Raw genomic sequence first — 13,293 nt, forward strand, 5'->3', positions numbered from 1 at the left:
CAGTCCTGTGGTCTTTGCAAGCATTTGCAAAAAATTCAGAACGTCAACTTAAAATCTTTAGCTTGCACAATATTAAAGTAATTCATAAAAATTATTCCTTTGAGAATGCGAAACTGGATGGAGAGAAAGTCTGGCACTACATGCAGTAGCAACGGCATATTGCTTTGCTCTCTGATCTCTCCCTTTAGATCAGGAAGAGGGGGACCTACAAATGGGTGCTGGTATTGGAAAAGAACACACAATCTGCCTTTGAACAGAGAGAAGTCAGAACTAAAATATAATCTTCAGGCATTACATGGGCATTGCAAGTTTGCCCACAGGTGAAATGGGTGACTGTTTCCTCCTGATGTTTACTTTAGAACTGCACTTTTGTCAAACATGATCACGATGTGGAAGCAATCCAAAGGAATCTAAGTATAAATTCTATCCAGGTTTCAGGTGGATAAACAAATGGTGGTCTTTCCCAGGATATTATCTTTTTAAAAGCCATGAAAGACTCAATCCTTTGCGGGTAAACTTGCCAACATGCGGGCTGTTATCCCTATTATTCAAGTTTACAAATCAGTTTCACATTCACCCCCTCTCCATTACTTTAGCACCCTTTAGCCCTCTCCATTTTCTCCCCACCCCATAATTTCTTACCACCTTTTGCTTCTAACAAGAAGGGACCATAATGAGGGAAGAGATCACAGTGAAGGAAGAGACTGTAAAGAAGGGAGAGTTAAAGAAGACTATAATGAAATTTGGTACTGCAAGGGACAAGTATTCATTAAAAATGAGTGCCTTATTTCAAGCATATTTGTCCTGGAACACCTACAGCAATAGACCTTACCAATCCTAAGAATTTATGCTTTCCACAGTCCAATCTCAGTGTTGGAACTTGTGACCTTAGGATTCTAGCAGCACATATCACTAGACCATCAATCAATTCAGTAACTGAAAAAATCAAGACAACAGCTTCAAAGTAGTTCATTATGATTCCTGCAAGATTACAATGTGAAAAAGAAAATTTGCAGGTAACAATATATGTGAATTTATAAGCTGCAATTTACAGTCCCCCTCCCCCCAAAAAGCCCAAACCCAAAAGGAATTAGTGGCAACTTGGTAGAATTTGGTAAAAAACAGGTTAACTTCTAAACCTTTCAAAATTCATCCTCTTTGAATTTCACGTCAGCAGTATACCACTTGGGATGCTAGCCCAGTCTATTTCTTCAATATAGGACAACTGTAGAATTAACAGAACAGCCTGGTTTTTCATGCCTAGTTTTATATTCTGAAAGGTTTACTGTGTTTTTCTTAATCCTTAAGTTGCATATTCATTGCTATATTTTCGTCTAACTGCTGTCACTTATATTGTCATCCAGAAGGGCAAATCAGGGTCAGTTTATGTAAGCGGCATCAATCTGAAAAACTTCATCAGTCTTTATTTCAAGGCATTATGCAAAGAAAGCTGACATTAAGAGAGCCTTAACTGACAGCAAATGAAATCAATCAGCAAATCACTAAGCCATAATAAACTCGCTCAAGTTGTAGATAACCCTTCCTCTTCCAGGTCTTTAACTACAAGGCCCAGCAAATGCAGTATGTGGGCAGAAATGTCTCTCTTGGTTCCATTACAAAATTCTTGCACTAATATAGTGCACTATTCAACATTTTTTTCTTGCTCTGTAAGCTATCCATAAGAATATTAAACAGACAGAGATACGTTTTATGATAATGGAATATGAAGCACTTAAGTGAAAAAAGACTAAACAAAATATTCAGCATTTGAAGTTTCTTTTTTTAGTTCAAATGTAATTAAGAATAGAAAATAGTTTGATACTGTCTCTGCTACTAACATTTTTGCGTAATAAAGTCTATTGCCTTATTTACTCCTATTGCTTAGACTCACTTGCTCAGCATTTTGTCTGGTTTTGAAATTAAAAGAACTAGTACAAAAAAAGTAAGACCCCAGACAATTCCTAATCTTTCATAGTATTCACTTCATGAATTCATTTTGTAACCCACATGATTATTAACAGTTTAACAGCTACGCTTCTTGATGGGCTTATCTGTGTTACAACAGTACACACTGCAGACAACATCAAACAATACAGTCACATACAAGTTACGCAGTGGTTATCTGGAAAAATTATCCCTTTCCTGAAGATACTGCACAAAGATAGTTGCATGCAGTTCTGGAAGACAGAATTTCTGAAGTAAGAAAAACAGCCTAACAAACAAGGTGCTGTGAAAACTATATTTGTTATTTTACGTTATGTTACGTTATCGCATTTAGGAGTCTGCCCTTATTCACTGAGGCAGCTTTGGGTACATATTGAGATCACCGTGTCTCTAGAGTAATTTTTCTCATAAAAGAATAATGACTAAAAGTCAAAAAAGATGCTTCCTTTTGGGTCCTTATGCTATAAGATGCAGCAACCAGGTAACCAGCTGGAAAAAAAAAAACATCCCAGGATTACAAGTAGAAGCAAAACTAAATAAATAAACTTAGTGAATTAAAATCGTATTTTACACAGTTCTTATAGCCTTTTCTTGCATATCAATGCAGATCATTCATAAGAGATTACCCAAATGCAACAGATATAGATGTATAAAAAAGTCTAAGTGGACAAAAGCAGATAGTTACATGATTGTTTGACAGGGTCAGGAAAGAAAATTTTCCATTAAGAAAGGTTACTGAAAGGTTAACTGATTATATACTAACTTTGGCATGCAAGATAATCAGCAGCAGATCTTAACTGAAAAGTTTTTACAAAAATAATAATGCTTATGAAAGAGGCTGGACAAGAGTTAGTAGTTTCACAGGCATAAAGAGACAGCTTTCAGTAATTGATGAATTAGTGATTACAGATACTGACTTTGATAATTACGGTCCCATAGTGCCAAAGACTTAACAGGGCTGGGATGCAATCAGTGTACCAGATAACTACAAAGCCTTCTGAGAAGAGTTCTTCATGTAATCTCTATTCATTTATTAGAATGAAGAAAGGCAAGGGAAGAAACAAAAAAGTAAAAGGGTGGCTAAGAAAGCGAGGGAAAGAGGCTAATGATAAGGAGGGGGAAAATAAGGAAAGGAGACAGAGCAATAAAAAAGCCCATAGAGGACAGGGAGAAAAAGACTGCTAAAAGAAATGCAGTGGAGAGGAAGTTGGGAACACAGCTAACATGCAGAAAGGAGAAGGGGTGTGAAATTCAAATTATAAAAGGCAAATTTCCAGCATCACTGGCATTTTGAAGATGCCTCACTTTTTATGTTTTAAATTTGTTTTGCTAACATACATTGATGTTATGTTTTAAAGGAATTACAGTTAAAATAAATTATGTTAAAATGGATTCTAAACATTTATCATCATGATACAACCTATCTGGAGACGTGACTCCAGATACCAGCTGAATACATTCAAGGACATTAAATTAGAGTTCTTCATGTTACATCTCTTCAATCTGGTTATTCAGATTTTACTTAGTTGTTAATTATTGTTTCTTAAGTGATGCACCAACTTTATTTTTGACAAATTGAAGTTTGCAAACGGTCAGGGTTGCAAGAGGTGTCATCCCACTCGAAGGAGTTTAAAACACTTATTTATTTATGAGTATTTCAACTCAAGGTGTAAGTGCAAAGTATCGTTATATTAATAAAGAATCACTTCTCTCTTCAAACAGTACATTGGAAGGCAGCCTCGTGGTCAGTCCAGAGGCAGGACATTTTGACACTAGGTAGGAAATCAGTCCTTTTTGAGGAGAGAAGAAAATAAGCGGAGGGCAGTCCAGGTGCTGTTGATAGCAGCTGTTGAAGCCCTGGAGAATGAAGACCCAGTTTTACCCAACAAGAAGCAGCAGTCTGATTCCAGAGGAGGCAACATTCTGGCCTCTGTAATGAAACAGACAGTACCTTCTGTGGGTGAAATGGTGGAAGTAAAAAGAAAACACTAGAAGTGTGTGCATGTTGGGTGCACGTATATATAAATGCACTATCTTCAAGAATCTCTTAAAAAGGTTTCTCCTTTCTGAAGTACTAAGAGAAAAAAAAAAACACAATTATTTGTTCTTTTAACAGCCACACCATTAAAAAAAAAAGAAAGATATAGGCTCCAAAACAGAAGTATGAGATTTAAAATACTAATAATTCAGTTTTCAAGCAGCTACTCCATGATTAATCCTTCCCATTAGGTCCTCATACCAGAAGTGATTTATGTTTGAAAGACTTGCCCTACGCAGAAGATAAAATCTGATGACAGAATTATAATGTTACCTTTGAAATCACTGGCTTCCTCAATTTGGTAAGAACTCTTTTACTGAGAAGTAAACATGGGAATGAGAAAGTGTTCATTATTTTAAGAAAAATTATCAGCAGAAATATGACTATCTTTTACCTTCTAATCTATCAAGCATAAATCTAAAATTAATGAACAAGTGAAAATAAATACAAATTAGAAAGCCCCTAACATTTTAAACTACGTTTATGTTTGCCCAATTAATTAGAAAAAGTGGACCTACAACACAATCAGATAATGCATGACTAAATCATATATGAATATGTAATTTACATAAAATAAATGGTAAGAACCTACTCCTTCATAAATTTATAATGATTATACTCTAACTCTGAAGATATGTGGCTATAATACTAACACCACTATAAGCCATTACGCTATTACTGCACTTTTCATTTCAAATTACCTCAAAACACTTGAGAAACTCAAAAGAAGTACACGTAAATCCCACGTGGACTTCCTAAGCCTGCACGAACAGATGGACACATGCTGAAGACAGGGACAGAGGGAGAGCGCGACAGAGGGAGCGCAAGATGCGGGGGGTAGGAGGGAGAGGCAGAGGGACAGTGGGGACAGAAAGCAGACAGAGAGGCAGAGCAAGCGAGACAGAGACAGAGACAGAGTGGGAAAGGCAGACACAGGGAGCAGGAAAAAGGGGAAGAGACAGAGAGACAGAGGCAGAGCAGCAGGCAGAGCTGGACCGAGGGAAAGCAAGAGCGTGAGTAGAGCAGGGAGAGCAGGCACGGCAGGAGAGGGAGAGCAAAAGCAGCAGAGGGTGGCTGTGCGTGCGGCAGTGTGCACACAGCAGCGAGCAAGCGTGCGGCAGAGAGCGGACACGTGCAGTGGGGAGTGTGCACATAGGGCACAGGCAGGGACGGCGGGCAGCAGGGAATGACAGCGTGTAGCAGAGAGAGAGACAAAAAAAGAGGGAGACACAGACAGACAGACAAGACAAAGTGCAAACTTATCCATCTCAAACCCACCTGGAGGGGAGAAAGCAGACCACAAGTGTATAGTATCTTTCAAAATTAAGGGAGAGCTTAGTAATGGAAAATATGAATTTACCGACTCAAGTCCTTCATTATAATAAACTAAAATTTTCTTAATATGCAAGGGATTTTCAATAGTCAGGTCAATCTTACATCTCAGGTGAAGGGCAGCACACAAAGAAATGCCTTCTCCTAAGACCTAGAAATACCAACAAACACAGATACATGTATGTGCACCCGTTTTACACCAGAAGCCTGCCTATAGTCTTATCCTCACATCTGCTTTTTCAAATACCACATAAATGTGTTAAATATTCACATCCTCATTAAAGTCACTCACAAAACTTGCCTATTTGGATTCTCTAATTCATATAAATCCTGTAAAACAGCAACACAAGTTCACCTGTGAATATCAGTTCTCTTCCAAACCGACATCCAGAAGTCACATCATACTCTTTATCAACCAGATATTAGAGGAGGAAGACGCCCAGCATGCCAAATACAGACCAAAAGCAACCACCACAGATTAATAGGGCCAATTAATAAAACACACAAATGGAGACTTTGAAGACAGAGGTCAAGGTAGTTCCCATGACAGAGAAAATGATTACTCTTTCCCTAACTGCACATCTGCAGGCTGCTACCACGTGTGAGTACCAGTGGCTGTCTGATCACACAGCCATATGCATGTCTTCCGGACACACAGAAGATGTGATTCTGCCAACCAGAGTTCTTGTTGCCACTGTTTTTCACCGACAATGCCTGAATAAATCTGTTACTTCTGTGTATCAGAACATCTGGGACATTCTCCATGAAGACAGTGCTCCTCTACTTTGTCTAAACAGCTCATGTACCTCCTGTAAAACTGACCTGCAACAGTCCATACAGAGCATAACCTAGGCACGCAGGGCAAAGCCACTGATTTGTATGCTGTCAGCCTTTCCCTGTTTGGGAATCAAGCACTTATACATCAAGCATACATTACGCATCCTGTTGCTATTGCAAAATTAGTCTGAGGTACTTAAATTTCCTTCAAGAAGTTTCTTTCATACCAGTTCTTACCCTTCTGTGTATACATCTCCAAATAGAAGACATTTATTGCGAGAGTATACCAATGTTTAATTATTTATACATGAGCATTTAAACCTTATTTGGGGACTTTACGCATTGTTTTTTAGGTCGAATTGCTTGCCATGAGTATTAACTACGTATCTGATGTAAAAATACTTGAGACAATTCAGAATTAATCTTCTGAATGAATACTTCTTCTGTGAGCCAATAACCTCTTTCAGAAAAGAGAGTTAAGAGAACATTATCCTCTTCCTAAAAGTGTAGCACAAGTCAATTTTGTATTTTATAAAGAGTTGGTAACTCTCATATTTTCTTACAAAATTACTGGTAAATTCAATTAGTCATCTATCAAGCAAGACTACTAGAACTAGGAATCCCTATAGCTTGTATTTATTGAAAGCTTCACATACGATTCCACTTTTTATCTTCAGTGGGAACATTCAGGCATGGCCAGAACAGCACACCTTAAATCCTGTTCTCATGTGTTTCAGTTGCTTGAAAATAACACTGTATTTTCCACATTCAAACTTAACTAAGTTACAAACAGTACAACTTTGTGACATAACATCCTTCACAGCAATTAAATACCAGGTGAGAATGTTTCAAAGCTATAGCAATCATATCATTTTACTCTTTGAGATATTGCACATCTTTTTATTATTTACCCATCTCAAGTGACATTTTCAAACTATTATAGTAATTCTTGTTACAGTTTCCAAGAATTTAACGAATGCCTACAAATGAAGTCATACTTCCACTACTTGCATGGGGCTTTAGAAGACAGTGCAAGGACATTCTTGTCAAATAACTTACATTTCAATCTATTATGTAACTTTGCAATTCAAGAGCCATTACATAAAGTGCAGGCTTTGGAGAAGATACACATGACTTTGTGTCCCAAATATTTCATTTTGTTATCTAAAGGTCTATCACCAGAGTGTACAAAACATTCTTTAAAAGATGCACACCACTTCCTCTACAGCTTAACAATTATTTCATTTGGGAATGACAGGGGTTTTGTTTGTCTGTTTGTTTGATCAGCCCTGTAAGCATTCATGGTATTTGGAATGTTGGATCCATTTGCTAGAAAAAGAACACCTTCTCTGGTTTTACAAGTTAATTTATTAAGTATGCCACAAAAAAGCAAATCTCTGATAGGTTAGTTCATAGTCGAGCAACTAAGGTTCATTATCTTCTTTACATTTGTGAGAAGGAACATTCATACAGGAAGAAACATTCATATAGACATAACAGCGATTTAAAAATTCCAAGACTTCCCATATTCCCAATGACAAGGAATATAGATCCCTAATGCTGCTGAGCCCATCAAGTAAATTAAGGATAGCAGATTTCATTCAAAATGCCTTTAAGAGCCACTTGCTTCCCAGAAAATTTGGAAGAAAGATAACCTATGCGGATGTGTATGTACATATAAATAGACTAGCTTTTTTCTTCCTCTCATATGATGAAAAAGTGATACGTACTGAACCAATGGATACAAAATTATTATTAATTACTGATTTCAGCCACCAACTATGAACTGGATGCATGAATAATAAAAATAAAACAATGCAATCTTCTATGAGTACTCAACAGTTCTGATAGCCCGTGCTTCATCCCTACCATACTGTCTAATTTAGGATATTATCTTTTATGCAATTTTTTAAAAGAAACCATCAAATATCAATAAATTTAGACTTGGAAAAAAACTCCTCATGTCTAACAGTTGCAAATAATAAGGCCTTTAACTGAAATGTAGTTGTCACAGACTAACTACACGTAGTAGTAGCCGTTAGAGACCATGCATGCAACCAATTCCACTGGTTTTAATAATAAGTGTCCATAAAGTGATTACTGCTTGCCTCATTCAAGATTGCAGGATTGCCCTTAATACGGTTTTGCATACAGTGAAATTAAAATCAATTAGCTGACACTCAGCTAGAAAAAGGCAATTTTATGATAAAATCTCTATAATGTACTTAGAAAGTTATCAAGCGGGCACTCGTTTACAATACTGCACCATCAGTAAACTCACCAGTGCATACGTTGCTATGTGTTGGTTATATCACAAGCCCTCCATACAAATGTGAAACGCAACTTTTTAGATTTCTGTTTCTCTTCATCTTAGAAAGAAAGATGGAATAGGCTGTCTTGCAAATGCTTCTACAATCCTTCTGAGGTCAAAAAAAAAAAAAATGGGACTTGGGATTGGACACAAAAATAGGGCAGCTATCACTGAATAGGCCACCAAATTAGAAAAGCAATATTTAAAAGCTGGTGATTTCCATGACAGGTTCTTTGAAAAGATGCCACCTGTGGAACCTTTTGCACAGCCTTAGAAGTGATCATCACTGTACTGGGGAAACATTTGAAACTCTAAACTCTGCTAGGGAAGTATATCTGTGTTAATTAAAGTTCATGGGAATCTCAAGGTGTTACATACTACTACTTCATTATGGAAATATGATAATATACACATGATTTAAAACTTTCTTGTACTGAAATGCATGAATACAAGAAGGCAACAGTGAGAAATGTCCAGTTTAGAATCTCTTTCTTGAATGTTTGATTTTGTGACCCCATTCCCGCAATTACATACCACATCTAAAACAGAGAATCTACAATAAACTAAAAAGGATTACTACAGAAATGTACACACACTATGCAATACTTGCATTGTCTGACTTCCTTCAACTTTACATGACTTGCTTTCCTCTCTCCAATTCACGTAGAAGAGCGTGATGAAAGTACGTACTCACTCTGCCTTTCCTTCACTCATTGAGAAAACAAAATGTTCTTCCTTTAGCAAGAATGTATCACAAGAATGAAGTCATTCCGCACAGCTATAAAGACTAAGGGATAGTTCGTGTATATGAAGACATAACAAACTTAAAAACAATAAGGAAGCATTGTACAGAATCCATTTTCAGAGCTGAAATATTTTCAGTTCATTTCTTTTTCCCCTCCATTGTTTCCTCCTAACGAAAACAGTATTTTGAAACATACAAGTCTTTAAACCTACATAAACAAAATAGATTCTATATTTAAGTATTCCAAACAGCAGTTCCTTTTAAATTAGGAATGTTCAAAAATCATTATTACTTCTAAAACTGTAATATGGAAAAATCTGACACCGACAAAGAAGCAGCATAAAAATTCTGTCTTTTTTTTTTTCTATTTTATCCATCTTGCTTAAATTGGGTGGGTGGGGGGAGCAAAGGGGAGGTAGGATAGAGTGATATTAATTTTCAAATATATCATGTGCATTTTTCCATGGTCATATTCCCGTCAGTTATTTAACTGCATAATTAAAAGTTCACATCATCTCTGAAACACCGTATTCAAGAGTATATAGGGAAATTATTTCTCTTTCAGCTGTTGACTGCAACAGTTTTGAAGCTTTTTGTTCTCCACACATTCAGAGCAGTCTGTCTTCTTGTTCTATCTCAGATGCAAAAAAGGAAAAAAAGATACAGGATTATTTTAGACTCTAACCTGAAATGCTACAACCTCTGGCCTGCCCTTCAGCCCTTCCACTGCAAAGGTCTCTAGGTGCAGTTTGGGTAGCTGCAGGGTGAAGTCATTCCTGGTTGCCGCAGTCCGTGACAGCAAGGTCTGATCTCTGACCTAAAGGGAAAAAAACAGCATCAATGGTAATTCCCCTTCAGACACATTAACTGGGATGAACTGGGTCCCCTTGAGCCCACTGAGTGGACTTGCATTGATCGCTGGACCTGAAATCCATGAATAAATTTAGGACTAATTGATTTTTCGTTGCAAATAAATCTCTAATTCAGAGTGCTGGGAGAGAATGTTAAGAAGAAAAAGCATCTTCCCCAGGTCTGAAATGAGAAGGAAAGAAGAGACAGTAAGGGCTCACAAGCCCACCTGGCACATACATTTCACAGATCTGTCCCCTGTAAAAACCTCAAAAGAAAAGAAATAGTAATTGTACTTCTGACTCAAACAAACATCAGCTATGAAATTAAAAAGTTCACGCGATCACACAAAGAAGAAGCTGGCATGTGAGTTCTGCCTACTGTAAGGAGATTGTATCAGTTCATTTAATATCAATTCAGCTAAACCCCAGATTAAAATGAACAATCCTCAGACAAAGCAAAATAAACCAACCTGTAGCTCTGCAATTAACAGAAAAAAAACCCACCTAGCCACCAGATTTCTCATTGTGGACTCCCTATAAGAAATAACACACTAATTGGTATTAATCGACTTTTATACAGTTTCTAACTACGTCAATTCGGAGTGGGAAGCGCTACAATTTGCACGGAGTTCGGGCAGTTTGATATTTAGTTTTGCGGGCAGCCCGAAACGGAAGGATAAAACCAACCCCCCAAAGCAGCACCAGCGTGATGTCTCCCCGCACACCGACACACCCGGAGGCCGTTGGTGTCACAGTGCCACCTGCTGACCGCGCCACAAACCGGTTTTAATTGCGAAACGCGCGTGCCTTCAGAGGGAGGCAAAGGCAGGGGTAAAACTCTCAGCAACGTGAAGTGATTAACGCTTTTGTCTTTAAAGGCAGCCAGACTTACTAGTGTTGCACGCGAGACCAATACTGTTATCGTTACTTAAAAAGCAACTTTTTTCCACATATTACAACATGTGATTAGTCTATCAGCATGGATGTGAAATTACATGTATTTAACACGTAACTTCCCCGGACACATCACTTAAATTTATATATATACCCCATATGCTGCCACACACCCACTTTTCATTCCATTTAATACAAAAATTGTCATGTTCACCTCCAGGAGATCCCAGTAGCCAGGTTAGATTCTAATACAGACGGAGAGACACACGTACAAATATATATTAGCACAAACGAACAGATGAAATACGTTCATTTGGCATAGACTGTATCTGTTGAGTAGAGCTAGTACTGTAAAAATAATTTACTGTCTTTAACAACAATACACAGTCTGATACTAAAACATATACTAAATATCTACTAAATACATATAAATCAATAGATACATCATTTACTAAATACTATTTTAAATGAATTTCAGTTTTTCTTAGAGCCTCCCTTGCAGAAAAGAACTCACAAAACATGAATTAAAACATATGTCCCTTCATTTTAAATCCCAGATTACTTTTTTGTAACCACTTACAAAATTAGATTGTTTTAAAATGTTGATTATGAGTGAACATATTTCAAATAATAGCACAGCCTTTGAAATCTGCTCTGATTTAAAGAAGCACGCATTTGTAAATCTACTGATACAAAGAAGAAAAGATTTTATTTTATTCGTTGCTCTGTTCTGTGGGAATAGGGAGCCCTACATTTCCCAAGTTGACCTAAAGAATTCCTGTCAATACCTGTGGCTGCCAAACATATGCACTATGATGCAATTTTTATAACAGGAAAGGTCCTCTACACATTTTTTGCACACATAGTGCACTAGGTTCAGGATATACAGTCCTGTGGAACAAACATACTCTCTAGAGTGTTCTGTCAGCATGTGTAATTCCGGTCAGATGTTAACCTCGCTGAACATAACAAAATGCATTACTTTAAATACACACACATACACACACACACACACACACGCACATACATGCATTTGATTTACATTTTTATAGCTCATATATCCCAACTTTTCAGTGTCTTTGCTGCCAGTATGCACACAGATAAAAGAAAACATTAATGTGGATTAAGGTACTAAGAATTTATCAACATCAAACCACCAGTGTTTTGCCTTCTACCCTTCTGAACCGTAGTCAATAGATCTAAATATTTTACTGCACCCTGGCCAATTCATTGTTTGATGTTTAAAAACTCACCCAGAATCAAAGAAAATTTATTAAATTTCAGCCCCCAAATGAGATACTATTAGCTTTGAAAGTCAAGTTTAACTGCGATATTGATGATTCTCTTTTTTCTGTGACAAAATTCACAAGGGAAATCCCTATGTCAAAGTACAAAAGCAGATTGCTAATACTACGGGGAAAAAAACAATGTATAAGCAATGTAGGTATAATACACACACAATACAGACAGTGGAAGTCCTTTTAACCCTATTAGTTTCAAACTCTCCATTTCAGTATTGGGGCCTGACACTCACTGAACAATAAAATACAAAAGCCATTTTTTAAAATGGCTGAATTATGGTAAACATATGACATTAATGCCACCGCCGCAGAAAAGTATATCTTAGCTCCTTAAAAAGTATGATATTTGATATGAAGATTCACAACTAAAAAAAAAAAAAAACAAACCAAAACTTTCTGTGTTTGTAAATACTTAGATCGTAAAGAGTGAATCTCATTATCAAAACACATAATGAGAAACAGAAACGAAGCTGGAGTTTTACTTTGAAAAATACTCAGAAGGGTTCAGGGAAAATTGTAAGAACAAAAGACTGGGCATACACTGTACAAATATCATTACATTGTTTCTCTAAAAGTGAAAACAGTCTTCAAGTTGGCCGCCTATTCAAGGAAGGGAAAGCTACAATAGCCATGCCTGGAGGGAATCACATTGGATAGGCGGTACCTATATGAAGTCTTAGTTAAGAACTAATTTCATCACTTCCTGGTTATTTGCTTTTTAAGATCCAGAAAGACAACGACAGGAGTTGGGCAACTGTGATTATTTCCTCATTCTCTAAGGAAGTAAGCACAGTACTCATGTAGACACTTCCAGTACAGAACTATCAGGCAAAGTTAAAACTAGTAATTTTATTTAAAAAAATCTTTTTATTTTGGTAGCTTGGCAGGGAGGAAAACCATCCTATGTAGTTAAGCTTTACAATGCAAGTTCAGAGCTTTTTTCGTATTTAATGACACTTTTTTTTTTCCACATGAAATCTAAAGCAAGACTATTTTATCTGAGAGGTCTCCTTAGGCTAGAGTCCTAATGCTATAATCAAAAAACTTGATCAGCTGATCAGGCTCATTGCAAAGATTAAAAATGTCTAAAACCAGTTCCA

The 13,293-nt window shown here is 36.9% G+C and overlaps 1 protein-coding gene across 1 annotated transcript in view; it reads right to left on the bottom strand.

The window, feature by feature from the left end:
• The window catches only part of CCDC171 (coiled-coil domain containing 171), a gene marked incomplete at its 5' end in the record, with an annotated part of 155,787 nt that overhangs the window by 35,983 nt on the left and 106,511 nt on the right, over positions 1-13,293 (bottom strand). The window contains 1 exon segment of the mRNA XM_082497984.1: positions 9,833-9,964. Coding sequence (XP_082354110.1) covers positions 9,833-9,964 — 132 coding nt within the window.

The sequence above is a fragment of the Vanellus vanellus genome, assembly GCF_965231255.1.
Source record: "Vanellus vanellus genome assembly, chromosome: Z".
In the NCBI taxonomy this organism is placed as follows: domain Eukaryota; kingdom Metazoa; phylum Chordata; class Aves; order Charadriiformes; family Charadriidae; genus Vanellus; species Vanellus vanellus.